Source organism: Colossoma macropomum, unplaced genomic scaffold (assembly GCF_904425465.1).
Source record: "Colossoma macropomum unplaced genomic scaffold, Colossoma_macropomum, whole genome shotgun sequence".
Classification (NCBI taxonomy): domain Eukaryota; kingdom Metazoa; phylum Chordata; class Actinopteri; order Characiformes; family Serrasalmidae; genus Colossoma; species Colossoma macropomum.
In genome coordinates this window covers 12,280,554-12,301,210 of record NW_023494800.1, presented here as the reverse complement: position 1 = coordinate 12,301,210, position 20,657 = coordinate 12,280,554, and the positions used below count along the sequence as shown (strand labels likewise).

The 20,657-nt window shown below is 39.0% G+C and overlaps 1 protein-coding gene across 5 annotated transcripts; it reads left to right on the top strand.

Annotated features, from left to right (window-relative positions):
- Positions 1–1,641: 1,641 nt before the first annotated feature.
- adora2ab (adenosine A2a receptor b) lies at positions 1,642–18,720 on the top strand. Of its 5 annotated transcripts, none has more exons than XM_036587761.1 (4): positions 1,642–1,944; positions 4,174–4,243; positions 5,704–6,457; positions 15,209–18,720. In XM_036587761.1, exons 3-4 carry the CDS (start codon positions 6,126–6,128, stop codon positions 16,248–16,250), a joined length of 1,374 nt encoding a protein of 457 aa, XP_036443654.1. In that variant the 5' UTR covers positions 1,642–1,944; positions 4,174–4,243; positions 5,704–6,125; the 3' UTR covers positions 16,251–18,720. The 5 variants fall into 5 exon arrangements, with proteins under 5 accessions (XP_036443654.1, XP_036443652.1, XP_036443653.1 ...); XM_036587760.1 differs by lacking the exon at positions 1,642–1,944 and adding an exon at positions 2,662–2,738; XM_036587759.1 differs by lacking the exon at positions 4,174–4,243.
- The last annotated feature ends 1,937 nt before the right edge of the window (positions 18,721–20,657 follow it).

The following is a 20,657-nucleotide window of genomic DNA, read 5'->3' as shown; positions in this document are numbered from 1 at the left end:
CATAATTCGAAAGTACCTGTTGCCCTTTACATTGTATATAAATTTCATGATGAATGGACCAAAAGAAGTGACCCAAAATGACTTGGAAAAATGTCTGATTCCACTGACTTAAAAGTAAAGTAGGTTTTTTCCTTCTCCTGTAAAGTTATCATTTTAGAGACATGAGGTTTTGTTCCGACCAATATGTTAAACAAGTACATTGAAATTCTGCATTAAAATGTGCAGAACATGTCCTGAAGGGGTTTACTTACTTGCATTACGAAAATCAACAAAATGTAATAGGACTGGGGTCAGTCAAACTTTTGCATATGACTGTACAAATAAACAAGGTAGGCAGGTATCAAAACTTTAAAAAAATGTTTTATAGCATTAGGCTGTATTTTGTTACTAAGTTACTTATATACTTTTACTGCTAATATACTTTTAAACAGAAAAAGAGTTATGTACGTTTAACATAGTGTAAAAATGTTTGTTCTAATTAGGTGAGGAGATCTAGTTAAGATAATGTGGCAGGTTTATTCTCCTGATCCTGAGGCAGCGCTCTGCATGTATCCGGTGAGAACTGGACTGCACCCACCACTGCACTACTGTAAGATTAATGAGAGCATGTGGGTCAATCCAAGGACACGTGCGACCAAAACAAGTAGCACTGCTGATGGTCATCAGCCTCATCATGCTCCTGATCCCAGCAATCTGAGCTCTTGAAGACAAAAGTCAACTGTGCTTTCAAGGATGTGATCAGCTTAATGAGCATCAGGTCAGACATGAGAAAGCTTGGCTTTTTTCCAGACTGTATGAACTAAAGGCCCAACAGAAAGAAAACCAGAGCTCAGTAGCTGCAGAAGCGCCTAAACTTGATCACAGAAGGAAATACGTTGGTGTATTTCCTTTATTGCATTTTATATGAGGTGAGAAGCTAATAATAAACCTCACACTTCGCTTTTAATGTGCGTAGGTAGTTTCAGTAAAGTTTAGGAAGTGAACTGGTGGATGGCTGGCTTGGTTAAATGTGGAACCTGCCTGGTCTCTGGCTTCCTGATTGCGTTAATTTTAATACAAAAGTCGAGTGAAACAGGATATCTGTGCCATGACGTGCACCCTCAGCACGAGGCAGCACTGGTGTGTTTTTTTTTATTGTTCTTCTATTTCATTTTGACCTTCTATGCTTTAAATACCAGTTTTGTTATGTATTTTACACTTCATGATGCATATTGCGTTGTGTACGAATTCTTCTTTTATTATTGTTCTTTTTTATGCTTGGCCACTTATGTATTTTATACATAATTATGCATATAATAATAATAATAATAATAATAATAATAATAATAATTACTTGTTTGTTTATTTATTTACGTATTTATTATTGCTTGGCCACTGATGAATGGGTCCCGTCTGCACACGCCCTTGTCTGTTGATCACCTGTGAATTAATGCTTACTGTAAGTATAGTTACGTGATGAGCGGGGAAATAATACTTAATCTAATTAGGTGCTTTCCTTCCATAATGTGATCGATAAACTGGATCAAAGTTCCTTCGAGTGACACGCAGTGACTTGCACGACCCTCAGACACAAGTAAAGATGAGTGGGGTGTGTGTGTGTGTGTGTGTGGTTGGGGGGGGGGTGTTCTTGGGAGGGGGAGGAGTGGAGAGAAACTCGAATAGCGAGAAGAGCGCATTCAGTCACTGAGCAAAGCGCCTCTCGGCTCCCCCCTCAGAAACGAGTCTGCTTTGACTTTTACTTAGAGCTTAACTCACAATGTAAAACAACACTCAGCCGTTCTTATGGTCTCCGAGCTGCGCTTTACTGGCTTAATATGAGTACTTTTTTCGAAGTGAGCCGATGGGGAACAGTTTGGGACCTGCTATCCACACCTTTTCTTCAGATATATATGTTCTCTAGGATGCTGAACAGAGATTTACCCACCTGCGATACCTACATGTGAGGTATGTAACGTTACTGATACCAACACCCTACTACTGCTGCTGCTGCACTGAACTGGTCAGATCCTTATTCAGAGTAAGGCGCCAGGATTTAACTGCTTCACCATTTAAGGTGGAACGAGAAATTTCAAACAAGAACCTTCAACTTTAGCCTCGTTATTACTACTACATTACAGGTTTGACGACTCAGGTTTGAAAATCAGTCTTCATTTTATTGAATTAGCCATTTTCTAGCAACTTGACCCCTGTTCCTTTAACGCTAGGTTAACTAGTTTAACTTACTTTTTTGCTAGTGGACATGAGTTTGGTCATCCAGAAGCTTTATTTATCTAACCTATGTAGGTTAGTTTAGCTACCTCGTGTATTTTGCACAATATCAGTTAATAATATTGAGCATAGTACATATAACGTACCATCCACAGCATCGCTGACTGACCGTTGTTTCTTCTCTGCACATTTTTTTTTGCAGTTTTTACGTTTTTGAAAATGTTACTTGGAGAAATGTAACTATTTTTGCATTGCCGAAGCTTCTAAACACTGATGGAAATGATCTGAAAGGTCTTACTACCCAGCAGCACTATACTATGTTCCTTGCAGTCAGACCCTACTACTCCAGCAGCAGTCTAATCTGTGGTTTACAGTGTCCAACCTGTCAGAAAGTGAAGTTAGAGAGGTTTGCTAGCGCCGCTAGCCGGCCGTTAGTGACAGTTAACGCTAGCGCTCTGCTGCGGGTTAGCACGTCCACAGCAGTCAGTCAGGTAACGCTAGTCAGTCAGCACTGCAGAACCACAGCGGAGGTGAGTGGCCTTCACCAGTTTAAGGTTAATTTATTCTCTTTTTTCGTTTATCAGCTTTTAGTTTAGAGCTAGTATGAATACTCATTTTTCGGTTTTGCTCTTCATGTTCGGTCAGAGTTCAGCAGAAGTCCATCAAAGGTCTTGTTTTGCCTTCATTTCCACTGTCATCGTTTAAGCTGAATGTGACTGACGAATCTGATTAGCATTATACAGACAAGTTTCCAACGTAGATGGACACAAAGTTCTGTTCTGTTCTAGTTCAGTAAATATTGCTTGTTTAATTTTGATTATAAACTTATCATGTCTCATTTCCCATCAGCATGCAGTGTTCCCTCACATCAGTGAATGAATACAATGAAGAGTTTAACTTCAGTTCAACCCGTTTGTTCCTTTGTTTTCCTAAAGGGGAGGTCCACCGATTTTTCAGTTTCTTAATAATTCAGTGGTGATCATATAAACACAGTCATTCAGAGTGGTTTAATATGAAATGCTCAGGGTCTGAATTGTTCACAGTGGTGATAGGAACCAGATGTCTGAAGCCTTTAAAGCCACTTATTGTAGTTATTATATGAAATGGTTATAAATGTGCTGCCTGACGCCTGAGACATTGTTTTATAATAGTTTTTGACCTGGAATTTAGTTTTTGAAGTACATACATGGCAGAGAGGTACATGTAAAGTGTTGTAAGGCAAAATAGGTACCAAAGAATATTTATTTCGTTTGGATTTACCACTAGTTTACCTTTATCGTCATTACATATAAAAAACGTTTTGGCTGTCTTTACGTGGTAGACGTTTCTGTATGTATTTTTACATGCTTATCATTGTCAAAAATGTATCCTTACACCCTGCCATAGTTTGACTGTTTGAAATGAGAGCAGTGCATTTTCATTATTTCTGCTTAAGTACACCGTGTCTCTGTCTGAGGGTGAAATGTGGTCTGCAGACTTCCTCTCAGGTGCCGCCACATTACGTTATTACATTCAATGTGATAACAAGACCAATCGGAAAGTCCCTTTCAGATGCACACAAAGCCTTCTGCATGCATGCAGCCGCGTTGAGCTTTCTCAGGAAATTGTGAAAGACGTGTGGTACACTGCGAGGAGAACTGCCGTGCCACAGAAACTGCATGAAAGCAGCTCGTATCTCTTCCTCAAGGGAATCAGCTACTACACCTCATTGTACTACAAGTCATTGTACTATAAAAAGAAAATCATGTCAGTCAGAGAAAGAAAAGCTTATCTAATATTAGCATTTCTGTGACTGAATTGTAAAGTCGTTTCCAATGATTGGAGTATAAAGGACTTCTCCTGAAACCCAAAAATAGACTCCAAATAGTCTCTCTGGGTTTTCTCTTTTCATAATCTCAAACACAGACATGAACCTATCACAGTTTCTGTTTGTTTTTTCTTTGTTCTTTTTGCCTTATGAAATAGTCGCTACGTGTCACTGCTTTATTGAGGCTGGCATCTGGAATCAAAGAGCGAGAAGTGCCCATTACAAGAGGTTAGTTATTTATGTTGACACAGTTGAGTAGTGCGCAAAACCATGCATGCAGTGTTTGACGTGCTCATATCACAGGAAACTGAATATTACTTTCTTGAAATAAAAGCATTTGATACAGCATGTTTAGATTGTTAAAGCATCCGAATGTACTGTTCACTCTGCAGTCCATATAGTCCATATATGTAAACGAAGTTGCAAAAACAGCCCATTTTGAGTTCACAGTTTCTGTGATGTCACAAAATTCAGTGCATTTACATATATCCACCTATTTTTAGCCTAAAACTGTTTAGCCCTGCCTGTTCATGATGAAGTTTTAAGAAGTGTTTCAGCTTTTTGAATGAGACACAATGCAAGATGGCCAATCAGAACAGAGATCATTTACATACATCAGTCTTAAAGGACCCATACCGTGGGAAACTGAATTTTCCTCAGTGTTCTGAAATAAATGTTTGATGTAGTATGTTAAAGTTTAAAACTTACCATTCACTCCTCTGTCCATACAGTCCAAGTATGGAAACAAAGCCGGTTTTGAATTCACTGTTTTCATGAAGTCACAAAAAAACAGTGCATTTACAAATATCCACCTATTTAGCCCACAGCATTTAGCCCTGCCCATTCATGCAAAGTTATACAGAGTGTCTCCATCTGGACTGCTTTTTGAACGTGGCACAATACAGGACAGCCAATCAGAACAATGCTCATTTACATATAATACACTTAAAAGCACAGTAACAAAATCTGTCTATTTAATTCTAAGAGATAAAGTGAGGTTGGAAAATGGTCATGTAAAAATGAATTATGACTCTCTTTCATACATAAAACGACATATATGTTAGAAGTTAAACTTAGGGGACAAAAATAAAATAAAAGAAAAAGTTTGGATATGGGCCCTTTAAAGGCACAGTATCAAAACCAGCCAAAGTCAAAGGGTTGGAAAATGGTCATATAAAATTACGACTGTTTTTGGTACATAAAACCACACAGATGTTATAAGTGGACCTCAAGGAAAACATTCAAATACAAACAGACGCAAGATAAGGGCCTTTGATTTATGATTTATCTCCATAAGAAAGGCTGACTCATTTTCAAGCAGTTTAGGAAAAACTTTGCACTGGGTCACACTAAGCAGATTCATGTGAATGCAAGTACAAAAGAATACTTGTTCTTCTACATTGCTTAAGCCAATAATAGCACAATCACTGCAAAGTTCAAATGCACACTTCCTGTAGACCGGAGAGGAAACACAGCCTGGTCTTATGATAAACTGCAGAGTTACAAACATATTTCATGAATATTTGTGAAGGCAGTCCTAAAATAAAACCGTATTGTTGGACACTGGACAGTCTTATATTTCTGTTGTGGGAAACTGACCTTCTGTTTAGGAGATGGATTGCTTTTTTGACCTAGCTAGCAGAGGGAGGCTGATCTTCCAGTATTTGATGTGATTGTTCTGTCTGCAGGGTTAGGGACCTCAGAGTGACTTTCTGCTGGAGCTTCTCCAACGTCTGTTTGACTGAGATGGTTTATACTTGACCCAGGAGAGCCGGAAAGAGGGGTGAACGGAGGTCAGCAAAGTCGAGTGGAGGCCACGTTGCAAATACGTCAGGAGTAATAGCAGGATCGTCTGGACGTTTGACGTAGTGACCTAACAGATGGCACCACGCCTACAATACCTGCTTTGTCACTAAGAAAAAGACGGTGTGGATAGGAGGGGCAGGAAGGGAGTTTACCATCTTCATCCCTCAGATTGTCCTCACACCTGTTCAGAGGGAAAGCTGCTCGAAGCACGAGTGCTGGCCACTCCACAGGGGGAGCTCTGAGGCTCAGCTATGAGTGCAGCTGAGAGTTCACACTGGCGGATGACACCCACCATTCAGCCAGCATGGTGAGCAAGGTCTCTGTAGTTTACATATCCCTGGAGCTGCTGATCGCACTGCTGGCCGTGGCTGGAAATGTGCTGGTCTGCTGGGCCGTGTGCCTTAACAGCAACTTGCAAAGCATCACCAACTTCTTTGTGGTTTCCCTGGCCGTGGCCGACATCGCAGTGGGGCTCCTGGCTATCCCCTTCGCCATCACCATCAGCACGGGCTTCTGCAGCAACTTTCACGGCTGCCTGTTCATTGCCTGCTTTGTGCTGGTGCTCACGCAGAGCTCCATCTTCAGCCTGTTCGCCATCGCTGTGGACCGCTATATCGCCATCAAGATCCCACTGAGGTGAGTAAAAACGCTGCACAGATGAGAGCTCACTAGATCAACACAGAGGGCCACGTGTAGGGATGGGCAATATAACAATATATTATCGTTATCGTGATAAATTACATCATATATTGCAGATATTTTTGATATTCAGCCGGAAGAGATTTATATTTATTAGTAATTGTTTAGACTGTTTAAACAATGGCCATTGTCTTTTTTTATAACAATAATATTTCTTATTCAAGTTGTTGAATAAAAATAAAAAACATATGTGTGCTGATAGTATAGTTTTTCACAAGGGCAATTCCACCATAATTCCTCAAAAATTTAGTTGTCAAGATGTAAACAAAGTCATTCAGAATGGTTTCATATGAAATGGTTCAATGTACAGAAATGTACTGACTTCTCTTTACAATAGTGGTGATAGGAACCAGGGGTCACAATGTCTACAACACAAATATAGTCATTTTATTTACTATCTAATATGACCAGTGAGCCTACAAATCTTTATATGTAGTGTTAGTAATGGTCAAATAGTGGTAAATCTGAAATGTTTTCTTCTGGGTCTATTTTGCCTTACAACGCCCTGCATGTACCTCTCTGACATGAATAACTTTTAAAAATGACATTTGAGGCCAAAAGCTTATGTCAAAACAATCATAAAATGTTGGGTGTATTCGAAATGCCATACTACTATATTACATACTGAATACTGCAATAGTATCTACTGTATACTGCATGCTACTCTTAATATTAGCATACAGTACAGTATCCAGTACAGGACAAAATTGTGCGACTAGATGGTCATCATCAGGAACTGAACCAATCAGACTGATCTCAAGCCCGGCCGATTTTCCACATCCCTCAAATTACTGCTTAGCAGCTTAACAAACTTTTCAGCTTTTTTCAGCTCATGTCTTTAGCTACATATGTGTATATATTTTGGTCAAGAGACCTGCCTGCAGAGTTTTGTAAGATACCATGACAGAGTGGAGGTTGTTTTCTACTCATCTCCAAAGCCACAAACAAACTATAAAAACGTCAGTTTTGGCTTGGTCTGTGTGGTAAAACACTGTGCTTTCCAAACACACCTGTTTTCCCCCACTTGCAAATCATTTCATTTTTATTACAATGGTAGTTGGTGATATGAGCTAGTTTGAATAATAAGCAGTGTGACTCCAAACATGACCCTGACAAGCCAGTGCTGAGAGGATTGTTTGTTTGAGGCCAACTTTATTAAGTTGTGGTTATAATCATGTTATTTATACAGCAAGTTAACTTTATTAAATAGACAAAGTAAGCAAATCCATCTCAAGACCAGCAAAGAAAGCAGCAGCAGGACAAACTATTTATGTTCATTTCATTTATGTATCCATAAAAGACTGAATCCAGGGCTGTTAAACTATTCGGAGCAAACCAGGCAGTTACGTCAGTGGTTACATTCTCCTAAACTGAGCTGCATATTGGGATGCAGTCTATCACGAAGTTAGCTCTGGCTGCAGGATATCTGGAATATCTTGCTGGAGTCAGACATCATCCAGGTATGTTTGACGTACTGGAGAAATTCATGTTGGTCACATTCTGAATATGCGAGCAGTATGTAGCTGTCTATTTTGAACACAGCCAATGTCTTAGACATCAGGCAGCGTATTTGTAACCATTGCAGGTAATAACTTTCTGTGAGGCTTTAAACTCCTCAGACGTCTGGTTCCTGTCACCACCACAGTGAACAATTCTGTTTCTTAAAAACGGAGGATTCTACATTAAAACATTCTGAATGGCTTTTTCAACGTTGATAATTTAGTTATACAGACATTTTGAGAAATCTGTGGAAGTTCCCTTTAAAAATAAAGCTGTCAGAAAGTGTTCTTTAAAGCAGTGCCATAGAAGGACCACTTTTGGTTTCCTAAAGAACCTTTCAAAGAAACATTTTAAATGTAAATTCAAGTGTGATGAACCTTTTTAAAGTTTAAAAAATCTCTACGTAATTTAAAGGTTCTGTACCATTTAAAGTATGTTCTGTACATCCAAGCCAAGGACCCTTCAGGGACCTTCATTTATAAGAGTGTACTGTTTTGCTGGTATTCTGTGTCTGTTCCACTTTGTTAGCAAACCCCAGAAACACTAAATATTATTATATGTATTGCATATCATCTATCAGTTTTGGCCATATATCCCATTCCTACCTCTATGTCACATGCAGCTTTTCTTGATTATGATGTTGCTGGTTGATGGTAATTTGTAATACTGCACATCACATGATGGTGCTTCATTTACATGCAGCAAAATGAGAGGAGCAACCCCACTATTACTGTAGCTGTTATTAAGCTGTAACTAAGCATACAAAGGCATACAAAAGTTTGGGCACCCCTGGTCTTTTGTTACTGTGAATAGTTAAGTGAGTATAAGATTACTAATATTCAAAAGGCATAAAGTTCAAGATGAACCATTCTTTTCAACATTCTAAACAAGATTAGTGTATTATTTTTGGTTTTTTTACAATTTTGGAGTGAAAAACAGGAAAGGAGCACCATGCAAATGTTTGGGCACTCCAAAAGATGCGCTCTCAGATAACTTTAACCAAGGTCCCATTAGCTTGTTAGAGCAATGGCATGTTCACAGTCATTGTTAGGAAAGGGCACATGATGCAAATTTCAAAAGCTTTATAAATGCTCAGACTCTTCAAACCTTGTCCTAACCATTAAAGCCAGGGGCTCCTCTAAGCAGCTGACTAACGCTCTGAAAATGAAAATAATTGTTACTCACAAAGCAGGAGAAGGCTATAAAAAGATGGCAAAGCATTTTCAGGTAGCCATTCCCTCAGTTCAAAGTGTAATTAAGAAATGGCAGTTAACAGGAATGGTGGAGGTCAAGCTGAGGTCTGTAAGACCAAGAAAACTTTGCGAGAGAACTGCTCGTAGGACTTCTAGAAAGTCAAATCACACCCCCCGTTTGACTGCCAAAGATGTTCAGGAAGATTTAACAGACTCTGGAGTGGTAGAGGGAAGAAAGAATTCAGTTAAATACATTGTTTATAAAAAGCTGAAGATGAAAATAAGATGGTTTCTGCAACAGGATAATGATCATAAACACATCTCAAAATCCACAATTGACTACCTCAATAGGCACAAGCTGAAGGTTTTGCCATGGCCATCAAAGTCCCCCGACCTAAACACCATTAAAAATCTGTGGATAGACTTTAAAAGAGCAGTGTATGCAAGACGGCCCAAGAGTCTCACAGAACTAGATGCCTTTTGGAAGGCAGAGTGGGCAAAAATCTCCCAGACAAGACCTGAAATACTCTTAGCTGGGTACGAAAAGCGTTTACAGGCTGTGATACTTGCCAAATTGGGGTGACTGAGTACTGACCTTGCAGGGTTCCCAAGCATTTGCTTTGTGCCCTTTTCCTTTTTTGATATTTTGAAACTCTAAAAGATGGAAATAAGAGAGTAATCTGGCTTAAGATATTAAAGAAATGTGTCATCTTTAACTTTATGTCTTTGGAAATCAGATCATCTTTTACTCGCTTAGCTATTCACAGTAACAGAAATGTTGACCAGGTGTGCCCAAACTTTTGCATGCCACTGTAGTTGATAAGTGTACAATGACTCACTCATTGACACAGGGCTGTGGTACCACACACTTCTGTGGAAGAGCACATTCTGCTACCACAGTATGTGTTGCTGAGAAAAATGCATCACTGCATCACTGAAAGTGGCAGTTCAGCAGTGTCAGTCTAACATTATAATTAATATAATTATTAATTAATAATAATTACAGTAATATTAAATGAAGCAAAGATTTTGGCCAAAATAAAATTCCTTTTCTTTTTAAACATATAAGTTTGTTCCGTGTGTTAACTTATTTTCACGTACAAGAATCAACAAAACATGTAATTTGACCAGGGCTGTTCAAACATTTGCACACAACTGTACTTAACCAGTCACATTTGTTTATTTAGTGTATTCTGGAAAGCAATTCTGAATCCTACCTTATTAAGTGAATCACGATGATATTTGTTTCTTATGATCCATTGATTTTCATAAAACGTTGTAACTGAATTGAATCATTATGAGGTCAGAGGTTTACGCTAATGGGCACTACTCAGGGCAGCGACACTGTTTTTGCTTTTATGCTTCCACACGTGTTTGTATTTGTACATTTACATTAGAATATTTGCATCTACACTTATTTCCATGCATTTTCACATTTTTGCATGCAAAGCTCTCGCACTGACTTAATAATGCTTCCTCTTTGATGTTGGCTGATAATGGACAAAGATCATATTGTAATTCTTATCAGTGTTTCAGATTGGCTTCATTTCCCATTCAAATAGAGCAACATAAGCAGATGTACAGTAAAAAGAATAAGCTCATAAATTTGGAAACGGTGTACAGATGGACTGTGGTCTAGTAAATGAGAAAATAACATTGTGTGGTTTTGGTTTTATGTAATCTCCACAGCAAGTTTGTTTGTACTGCTGAGACATTTAATTACCTTAACTGATAAACAGCCAAATTGTGATTTACTTTAGATGACTGAGGAGCTCATGCTCACTGCCTTATTCAGTACACTTTGGATTCCTCTCTCTGCAATAATTCATTTTTACCCTCAGTTACAGTGCAGCAAGTACACAAACGTTACAGAGACAACTAAATTTAAAGTAACAGTGGCTGTGATTCATTGTTTTATTTTCTCCTCACGCATGTGCAATGCCTTCATTGTTAAAGGGGAATTGTTTCAAAATGTCTACAAATGTCTAGTTTTTGAGATTGAAACAAAATCATTGAGTGTTTTGATGTAAAAAGGTTCATTGTAGAGAAACTTGCTGACTCAGATTTTGTTACAATGGTCACAGTTGTTACAATAGGCCAAAAACTTACCTCTAAACTCTCGTAACTCAGTGTCTCAGCATCAGGTAGTGTAGATTTAACCATTTCATGTAACTTTCTGTGAGGTAGCTTTTCAAAGCAGACGTCTGGTTCTTATCACCACCCCTGTGAACTATTTTGGGTTGGTAAGTTTCTTTAGAATGGAGCATTTCACATCAAACCACTCTGAATTACTAATTACTTTGTTCATGTTTTAATGATTTAATTACACAGAGACTTTGAAAAATCAGAGGAATTCCCTATTAAACAGTACAGCATTTATTGCAGTATATTGCTGTTGTCAGAATCTCCATTTTTGATGTTTTTCAGTTTCTGACATAATTTGAAAATATCTGTTACCCTTTACATTGTATGTAAATTTCTTGATGAATAGACTAAAAGAAATGAGCTAAAATGACTTGGAAACAAGTCTGGTTCCATTGACTTACATTAAAACTAAAGTATGTTTTTCCTTCTCCTGTAAAGTTACCATTTTGGAGATACGAGGTTTTCTTCTGACAACAGCGATATCCTGCATTTACACAGCCAAAGTGCATTTTTACCATGAATGATACCGACAGTGTCTTCATATGCAAATCAAATGTCCAGTAACTTAGAAGGCACTGATGACAGCGGAGTGAGCCATAGCAACTAGTTTTCAGGTCTGTTGGAGAAATGATGCTGGGTTTGGCTCATTATGTAGTCCTGGCTGCTCTGCTGGAGTATCTGCAGCAGAAAAGCTCTAACAGGTGTTGATTGCATAAGGGCTGTGGGCTCTGTGGTCGGGCGATTGTAGGTATTTGTAGCTCTGGAGCCCGTGTAAGTCTGCCGGCTTTAATGAACTGCTATCCACTACTGTCCTCTGTGAGTAAGATTTGAGTCCCTGGATTATTTGAACAATTGCCACTAGACCTTGCTCCCTTACCAGACGCCACTTGGGAGAAGATGCATGCTGTAGAGCTGGATGTTTTATGTGCTGGTCAAAATAAAAGGGGGGCATGGTGATAATGGTGTGATTTCTAACAACTGGCTCTTCCCTTCTATAAACAGCAGACACTACACTCACACTTAATTTTAGCTGCTGTATATTATGGTGCTGGTGTACATGGAAATAAATTCAGACACATAATAAACAAATTCATATTTGAAGAACCAATGATCTTTCCATCACTTGTTCACTTGTTACAGTTCTCCCTCTCCTGTGTAGGTTTTCCAAATATATCACACAAAAGGTTAAATTTAGAATATTAGGTCATTTGAATGGTCATAAATCAACAAGAATGGCTGTGATCTCTTGGGACGACAAGAGTTACATTACAGGTAGGAAATACGTCCTTTGTGCATATCCTAGTACTTTTGGACATTGTTCAACTAAATTAGAGCGCCTAGTCCTCAAACAATAGCCTTTCCCAGGAAACATACAAGGCATCGTTAGTGAGTATTTGAAAGGAGAAGTATGTCATATTCTAACAGCTATTTATTTATTTATTTATTAATATGCTTTTTATATATAGATATTTGTATTAGGGCTCTACTGATGTGAAAATCTTGTGTCTGAAAATTTTGAGGGGCTAAAATTCCAATCAGCTGACGTATTTATAAATTTGAGTTTCATTTTAGATTTGGAATAGGTTTGAATATGTTTTACAGTTTTTTGTTATTTTAACCATGTTGATGTTTGATGATGTTCTGATTTAACAGTTTAGTATTGCTGTTATACTTTAACAAGGGATACTCTTATTGGAATCTTGGCTCTTACCCTAAGCAAGATTTCTTGGGCAATGAATACCACAAGCTGTCTAAATTAGTTCATTGCTGATGATTGGATGTTTGTTCGAGGTTCTAATAAGTTAAAAATTTAAGTTACAAAAGTTTAAAAGTGTCTGAAGATGCAGTATTTCTTGCTTACCCAGCTAACTTTAAGCTTGGTTGGATTTAACCCTGTTGGCAGTGGCGACAGCATTGCATTTTTACCATTATAAATGTTTGACGTTCTATATTTAGGTAGTGATTTTCTTCTTTGTCAACTCCTCATGTTTCGTGCAATTAGCTGCTCCTCATAAACATCACGTTTTCATGTAAGCATGCATGAGGATAACACAGATAACACAGTCTCTAAAACTGAATCATCAGAGAAAGTTGTTAACCGCTGTTAACAAGTTAACCACGTGTGTGTTAGGTTTTGTGAAGCTGAAACTTTGTCTAAAAACCTGTCTAATTTACACTTGCCTTGTTAGACGGACCCTAGATCGACTTCTTATTGTCCAACTACAAGCCAAAACAAATGGCATAATGTTAACAGAACAAAAATAGTATAAATAGTATAAAGTATACCTTCATCTTTAAGCTTTTTCTCCTCATCGTTTACCTTCTTAGTGTTCAGCTCCACCTTTGTATGTTCTTTTTGTTAGACATGATTAACCACATGGTTTTTCCTCCTCACTCCAGCATCTGCGACAACATAATGATACAGTAATAACCCAGAATTTGTTTGGGGGCCCCATGGCAAAGGGCCTTAAGCAGCCACTTATTTCGCTTATTAGGTAGAGCTGGCACTGTCTGTTGGCACAAGTAACAAGCTTTTGACCTGTCATTAGAAGATCATGAGTTGGAATCCTGGTGTTGCCATGACCAAAAAAAGTCACTAATTATTGTCACATTATAGGCCAGTGCCCAGTGTTGGTTAAGTGAGATACCACAGTAACAGCCCCCAGTGACAGTAAAAACTCATTTACCTCCCGTTTAAAAAACTGTCATGTGAATCATAGCAAGGCACTATTGTTCGCACACATTAACATAATTGAACTTTAAAACATAGGTTGAACATGCTTTGTGCTGCAGACAGACACCATGCTTGTACAACAGGCTGCCTGTATGCTGTGGTGTACATTTTTAGGACATTCTCAGGTTTCTCATCAGTCAAAACAGGTATCAGGAAAAACGCAAGTAACACGAGTAAAATCGCGTCAGCTCTCGTCTCGTACATCAGATGAACTGGCCGTTTCAAATGGCTTCAGAGAAGAATGCAAAAGACTAAGCTAAGCAGCCTCAGACAGTGAAGTTTGTGTTTATTACTACAACCAAAACCTTTACTGAATTCTTTTTTGCTTTTGTGCTGTTTTTTATTTGACAAAAATTAAGCTTCAACTTTGTTTTCTCCTTTATTATGCCAGCTGGTATGTTGGTTGGGCCTTAATTTGTATAGATAGGTATCAGTATCAGGCTGAGAATAGCAGAAAAAGCTGTGTTGAATTCATTTTCTTTTTCCATCTGATATCCAATCCAGCAATTTCTGAGGATACTGGCCCGATACAGATAACCATTAATATCAGTTAGGGCCCAATTAATATCCTGTAACAAATCTAGTCTAAATGGCACTTGCTTACGCTGTGTGATGGGATGTTGTTAGCTGTGCATTTCTTCATGTGGGGAAATGGAGCATTTGAGTAGTTTGAGCTCACCCTAAAGAGGAATTCCACCAATTTTTCAAAATGTCTGCATAATTAATTTTTTTAAGATGTGAACAAAGTCATTCAGGGTGCTTTGATGTGAAATGCGCCACTCTAGATAAGCTTACAGAGTCAGAATTGTTCACAGTGGTGATGATTGGAACCAGAAGTCTGAAGTGTTCAATCCCTCTGAAAGTTATTACATGAAAGAGGTTTCAATATCTGTAACAAAAAAAGGAAAAAGTAGTATTGTGCCATCGCTGTTCTAGCATTTGCACAGAATGAACTTCCTCTGTCAGGAAGTTAATTTCATGCAGCAAAAATAAACATGTTTTGTGAGACAGCCTTGTGAGTACATGTACAAATTAGGAATGGTGTTTATCCCCCAGTGCAGTGTCTTATCCTCGGAAATCTTCTCTCCTGTGTGTCTGTGTGTGCTTCTTAATCAGGTACAACAGCCTTGTGACGAGCCAGAGAGCCAAAGGCATCATTGCGGTGTGCTGGATTCTGTCAGTGATCATCGGACTGACTCCTATGCTGGGCTGGAACATGCGGGCCACAAACGTCACTAACAGCTCTTGTCCTGCTGGCATGACGGAGTGCCTGTTTGAGCAAGTAGTCAGTATGGACTACATGGTTTACTTCAACTTCTTTGGCTGCGTCCTCATGCCGCTGCTGGCCATGCTAGTCATCTACGTGCGGATATTTTTGGCCGCACGCCGACAGCTCAGGCAGATGGAGCAGAAGCTGTCGCATGGGCATTCTCACAGCGACAGCTCCTCAACCCGCTCCACACTGCAGAGGGAAGTCCACGCTGCCAAGTCTCTGGCCATAATAGTGGGCCTCTTTGCCCTGTGCTGGCTACCGCTGCACATCATCAACTGCTTTACGCTGTTCTGTCCCAAATGCGCCCGCCCTCCAGTCTGGATCATGTACCTGGCCATCATCCTTTCACATGCTAACTCGGTGGTGAACCCATTCATTTATGCTTACCGCATCCGAGACTTTAGGCACACTTTTCGCCGGATCATTCGGCAGCACTTCCTTGGACGGCATGACAGGTTGCGCAGTGGCAGCATGGCTGCAGGAAACATGACTACCTCTATTGGGATTAGTGTCGTGGATTCCTCGTTTGGCACTCTCGCTAATGGCAACGTGCTGAATCACAGTCCCAGGCATAGTCCCATTCCAGGTAATGACCGTGAAATGTTAAAGGAAATGCATTCCACAGGTAGCCTGTGGAGGCCGAGGTCAGACCTTTCGGAAACAGACCACAGCTCCAACGGGCTTCACTCAGTGGAGCGTGCTCTGTCTGCCCAGTCGAAACTTTGCTCACTAGGATGTTCTGATCACATTGGTGATGAACTTTCTTCTAATAAGAGCAACTCTGAAATCATGGTGGTGAAGGACTGTAGCATTATCACCAATGTACATTTCTGCTCTCTCCCCACAAGGACAAATCACTCAGTGGAGCTGGCTGAGGTGTCATGACAGACTCTTTTTCATGTTAACTGCTGTTACTGTACATGTTAGCTGGGCTAAACAAACACAGTCTCATTTGACCTACACACAGCCTATACATCTGACCTTGCCACTGACTTTTCCCAAATCAGAATGTCACTGGTGTTGAAGTGAGGGTGACCTAATTCTCGTTACTATCTGGAGCCGGATGAGGCAATTGGTATGTGTACCTGCTCTGTATCTGTGGGAACTGAGTGAATGTGGCCACTACATTCCAACACATCCCTGTGCTGTGGAGTTATCTGATGGAACGAATTCAGTTCCAACATTCCACACAGTCGGAACCCCTTTTGTCCAACAGTGTCTGAGGTTTAACTGAAACACTGCTACAGTTCACTAGCATTGCATTGCCACTTACATTTCTGAAAACATGGGTGCCAGAAAGGGTTCTCTGAAGCAATGGCATAGAAGAACCATCTTTGGTTCTCTAAAGAAGCTTTTAAAGGGCAATTTTTTGAAAATTAGATGTAAGAGTGGGAAGAACCTTACAAAAACCATTTGAAAACAGTTAGGGCTGTCATGATTACTGGTCTTTAATCAGTTGCTTTAAACAAATCCATTCAAATTTACATTTGGCTTAATAATTATTTTGCAATTTGAGTGCAAAACATCTCATTATAAAGCCATGTTCAGTAGTCTGAACTTTCTTTACAAGGGGGTGCTATTAGCACTCGAATCACTTTTGTGAACATATCATAAATAGAGGAAACCCACACCAGTAGGATCTTATGAACGCACGTTTGTAGTTACAAATTTCATGTATATGAAGTAAAATTAAATGTTTGCAGTAAATTATGTTTATGATTCCTTGGTTAATTGTCAAAATAATCCCTAGATTACTCATTTACTAATATCATTGATAGTGACAGCCTTAAAAACATTTAAAATAAATAAAAATCCAGGCCAAGAACTATTTAGGAACTTTTATTTTGAAGAGTGTAGCCTGAATCAATACAAAATGTAAGAGCACAAAAGTTTCAAATACTAATACTTTATCCATTCATTTGAAACTGTTGACCAAAACAAACAAACAAATAAATGGCTTAACTTTAAAGGTACTAAGCATCAAAACATTTTTACTTGTATCCCTCTTATTTGTTCACAGTCAGTTCCTAATGCATGTGGTGCAGTCGTAAGTGTTGTAAGCCGAACTTACAAAAAGACCTTTTCATTCTTATCATTAATAACCTAACTGATAAATGTCCATCCTTATCGTTGATAGTCCTAATGCATGCTCTGCATGCTGTATCATTCAACTGCACCACCAGTTTAAGAGGCAAAGGGCCAGACAGAGTCTCCTCTAATGTGTATAAACCATCCCAGACATTTTTGCCCTACAAGCTGGATACCTCAGCCTTCTTGAAGTCTCTTAAATGTGGCCATGCATATGCGCAGTTGGTGGAGTACATCATGATGGTGCGGAGAAGGTCTCTCCTTTTTTCCCTGTCAATTTTTTCCATTTGCTTCACACAGAACATGGGATCTCGGTGATAAGGTGCTTCTGTACACTTGTAAGTGGTACTTTTACTGGGTGAACTGTTAAGAACGTTGTGTCTTACTTGAGTTACAGTAAGAGAAACCCAACTCAGCACGAATTCCTCAGTTGCTGATTTCACATGCTGCTTTGACAAAACTCTTGACATTTCCTCTTCCGTGTGCACAACTGTCTCATACACTATTGAATGTGAAGCATGTCTCTTGGTAGTTCTGAATTTTACTAAATAAAAACAGCTTAAAACAAAAACTTCCCTAATCAGCGCTGTCTGTGTATGTCATCAGGATGATTACCGGTAACGTATGTTGTCATCATGTTAAAACCTTGTAACTCTATTTATTTCTTTTTTAAGCCTGTTTTACTCTATTTCAAAAGGCCAGCTGCCATTTACACTGTGACCATTTAATGAGTTGTGTGTTAGGAAACAAAATGTCAAACCAAGTGGCATTTATTACAGCACATTCCTAGACTTTATTGGTTTGGATTTTCTCAAGTATTATTTCTAAAAGCAGCCGGTGTGTTTCAGACTGTTATCGTTGGAGCATTAATGTTCTTGATCCCATCAATGCACACAAGCTCACCAACACCACTGGGAAAAAAACAGCCCCAGACCATTCTTAGCCTTATCACCATCCTGAAGTTTTAGTTGATAATTAATTGCCACATAAATAATTATGATCAACAATTGTTATTTTTTGTCCTTGTGTGCAACTAATGAAGTACAAGCCTGAAGAGGGAAAACTGCCAGACTAGCTATGTTGCTTTCTAGCTGTAGAGACTTAGTTGCGTTGCTCTATAACTAAATGTTTGGTAAATGTTTGATACAACAGGCCATTCTCACACTTCCACATTCTAGCGACAGCCCTGGTGGAAAAGCGAAAAGCGACACTATGAAAAGTGAAACATGCAACTTCATTTATATATATATATAGCTGCTGTCGGAACAAAACCTCATATCTTCATTTTTGTTCGTTTTCCAGTTTTTGGCATAGTTTGAAAATGCCTGTTGCCCTTTACATTGTGCATAATTTGTATGATGGATGGAGCAAAAGAAATGGCCCAAAATTACTTGAAAAGAAGTCTGGTTCCACTCACTTACATTTAAAGTAAAGTGTGTTTTTTCCTTCTCCTGTGAAGTTGTCATTTTGGTGATATGAGGTTTTGTTCCAACAGCAATGTTAAGAGGCGGTACCTATGTGGGTAGCCAGCATTTCATGGAGACAGACAGACTACTCAAAAACCACGGGATAACATCTGAAACAAGGTGTTGTACCTTTCCTGTTTGAGTGGAGCGATAAGCGATCTGTTCTCCTGTGACTAAATGTGAGTAACAGGATAAGTGGCGTAACTGTACTGGCCCAGAGTGAAGTCACTTCTGTCCTAACATCCTAACAAGCTTTAGCAACGTTAAATCACGTCTGCTCCACACAACTACAGCTGAAGTGGTCTGTGTGTTGCAGTGCTCCAACAGTCATATTTTACTATTAGTGCATTCCCAAGCAACAAAAGTGAAAGAAAGAAGTGGGTGAAATTAAAACTGAAGATGCTGTAAGTGTGGCATGGGAGAGTGGAAGGACACTAGCTTCCCAGGCTAGCTGTTTTTAACAGCTGACTATTATAATTGACATAGAGAGCCAGCATTGTTAAGAAGCTAAACAGTTTAGGACCTGTAACCAGTTAGCCTAGCACTTGTCATCAGACAGCTATAATAATCTGTCCTTTTTTTAAGTTATGAATATTATGAAAATTGTGGCCGTGCTGAGCGTGTGAGAGCGCTGCTTTAATCAGCATGGTAAAAAGAGCTAAGCTGGGAAACTTTCTCTCACTATCCCATGACGATCAGTGAAATCTTCCTCTGTCTGGTGAGTGTTTGTCATGTTCTGATCGTGAAGAATAATTTAAAACCACAATTAATCATCTGGTTTCTTTAACTTGCACTCAAGAGCAAAATTCAGTCTTGAAACTTGAAAGAAATAATGGACATTTATTGTAATAATTATCAATAGCAACTGATATGCACATTTTTATCCTGATAACATTGTTGGCCATATCGCCCAGCCCTATTTTATTGTACACATATGACTGTGAAAGCTAAAAACTGTGGAAAATAATTGCGATTAGATGATTATGTAAATATTGTGACAAGCCTAACGTTTCCAACTCTGTGCTTTACAGTAGCCTTAATGCAGTCTGGCTAGAATCCTTCTCCAGGCCTTCACCACACAAAGAGTCTGATTTAGTGGTAAAAGTGAAAAAATATCAGTTTATTAAACATTTTATGAAATAACCTGAAGAACTTCATTGAAGTTTGTCAATGATTAAAGCGTCCAAATACTTTTGGGGGCCACTCTACATTATAATGAAGTGCTTTTTTTTCTTCTATACAGTTTCCATTTCACACAGTGGTTTTATTATCAGGTTGACAATACAAATATGAGTATGAGTAAAACTACGTCATTTTAAAAAGAAGGCTGTTTTTATTGGTTTAACTGATGCTTCATGGCTGTAATTGCTCTCTGGTGACACCAGCGAGCTTCAGCATTCTCCAAAACCCGCAGTACAAACAAATGACAAAAGCACAAGGATGCAGATCACTTTAAAGCACTTAAGAAGATGGACTTTGATCCTCGTCATATTAAGACAATATGATAAAAAAGGCAATAGAAAATGATAAACAGGGCATTAAAGGAGTAATTACCTCACTTAACAACTTGATGCCATAAAATGATTGGAGGAAATAAGGCATGGTTTATTTGCGCTTCAAAACAAGAATTATTGCACTGTAACACCTGCTGTCCAGTGCCGTGCATATACACGCTCGCACAAACCAGCCATGATTTGGTCTAGAAAGTGGCTGCTGACGCCAGCGGCTAGCCTTAATG

Coding starts and splice junctions, on each gene's coding strand:
- adora2ab (XM_036587759.1), top strand. CDS start 6,126: ATGGTGAGCAAGGTCTCTGTAGTTTACATATCCCTGGAGCTGCTGATC. Junction 6,458..15,208: donor GCCATCAAGATCCCACTGAG/GTGAGTAAAAAC, acceptor CTTCTTAATCAG/GTACAACAGCCTTGTGACGA.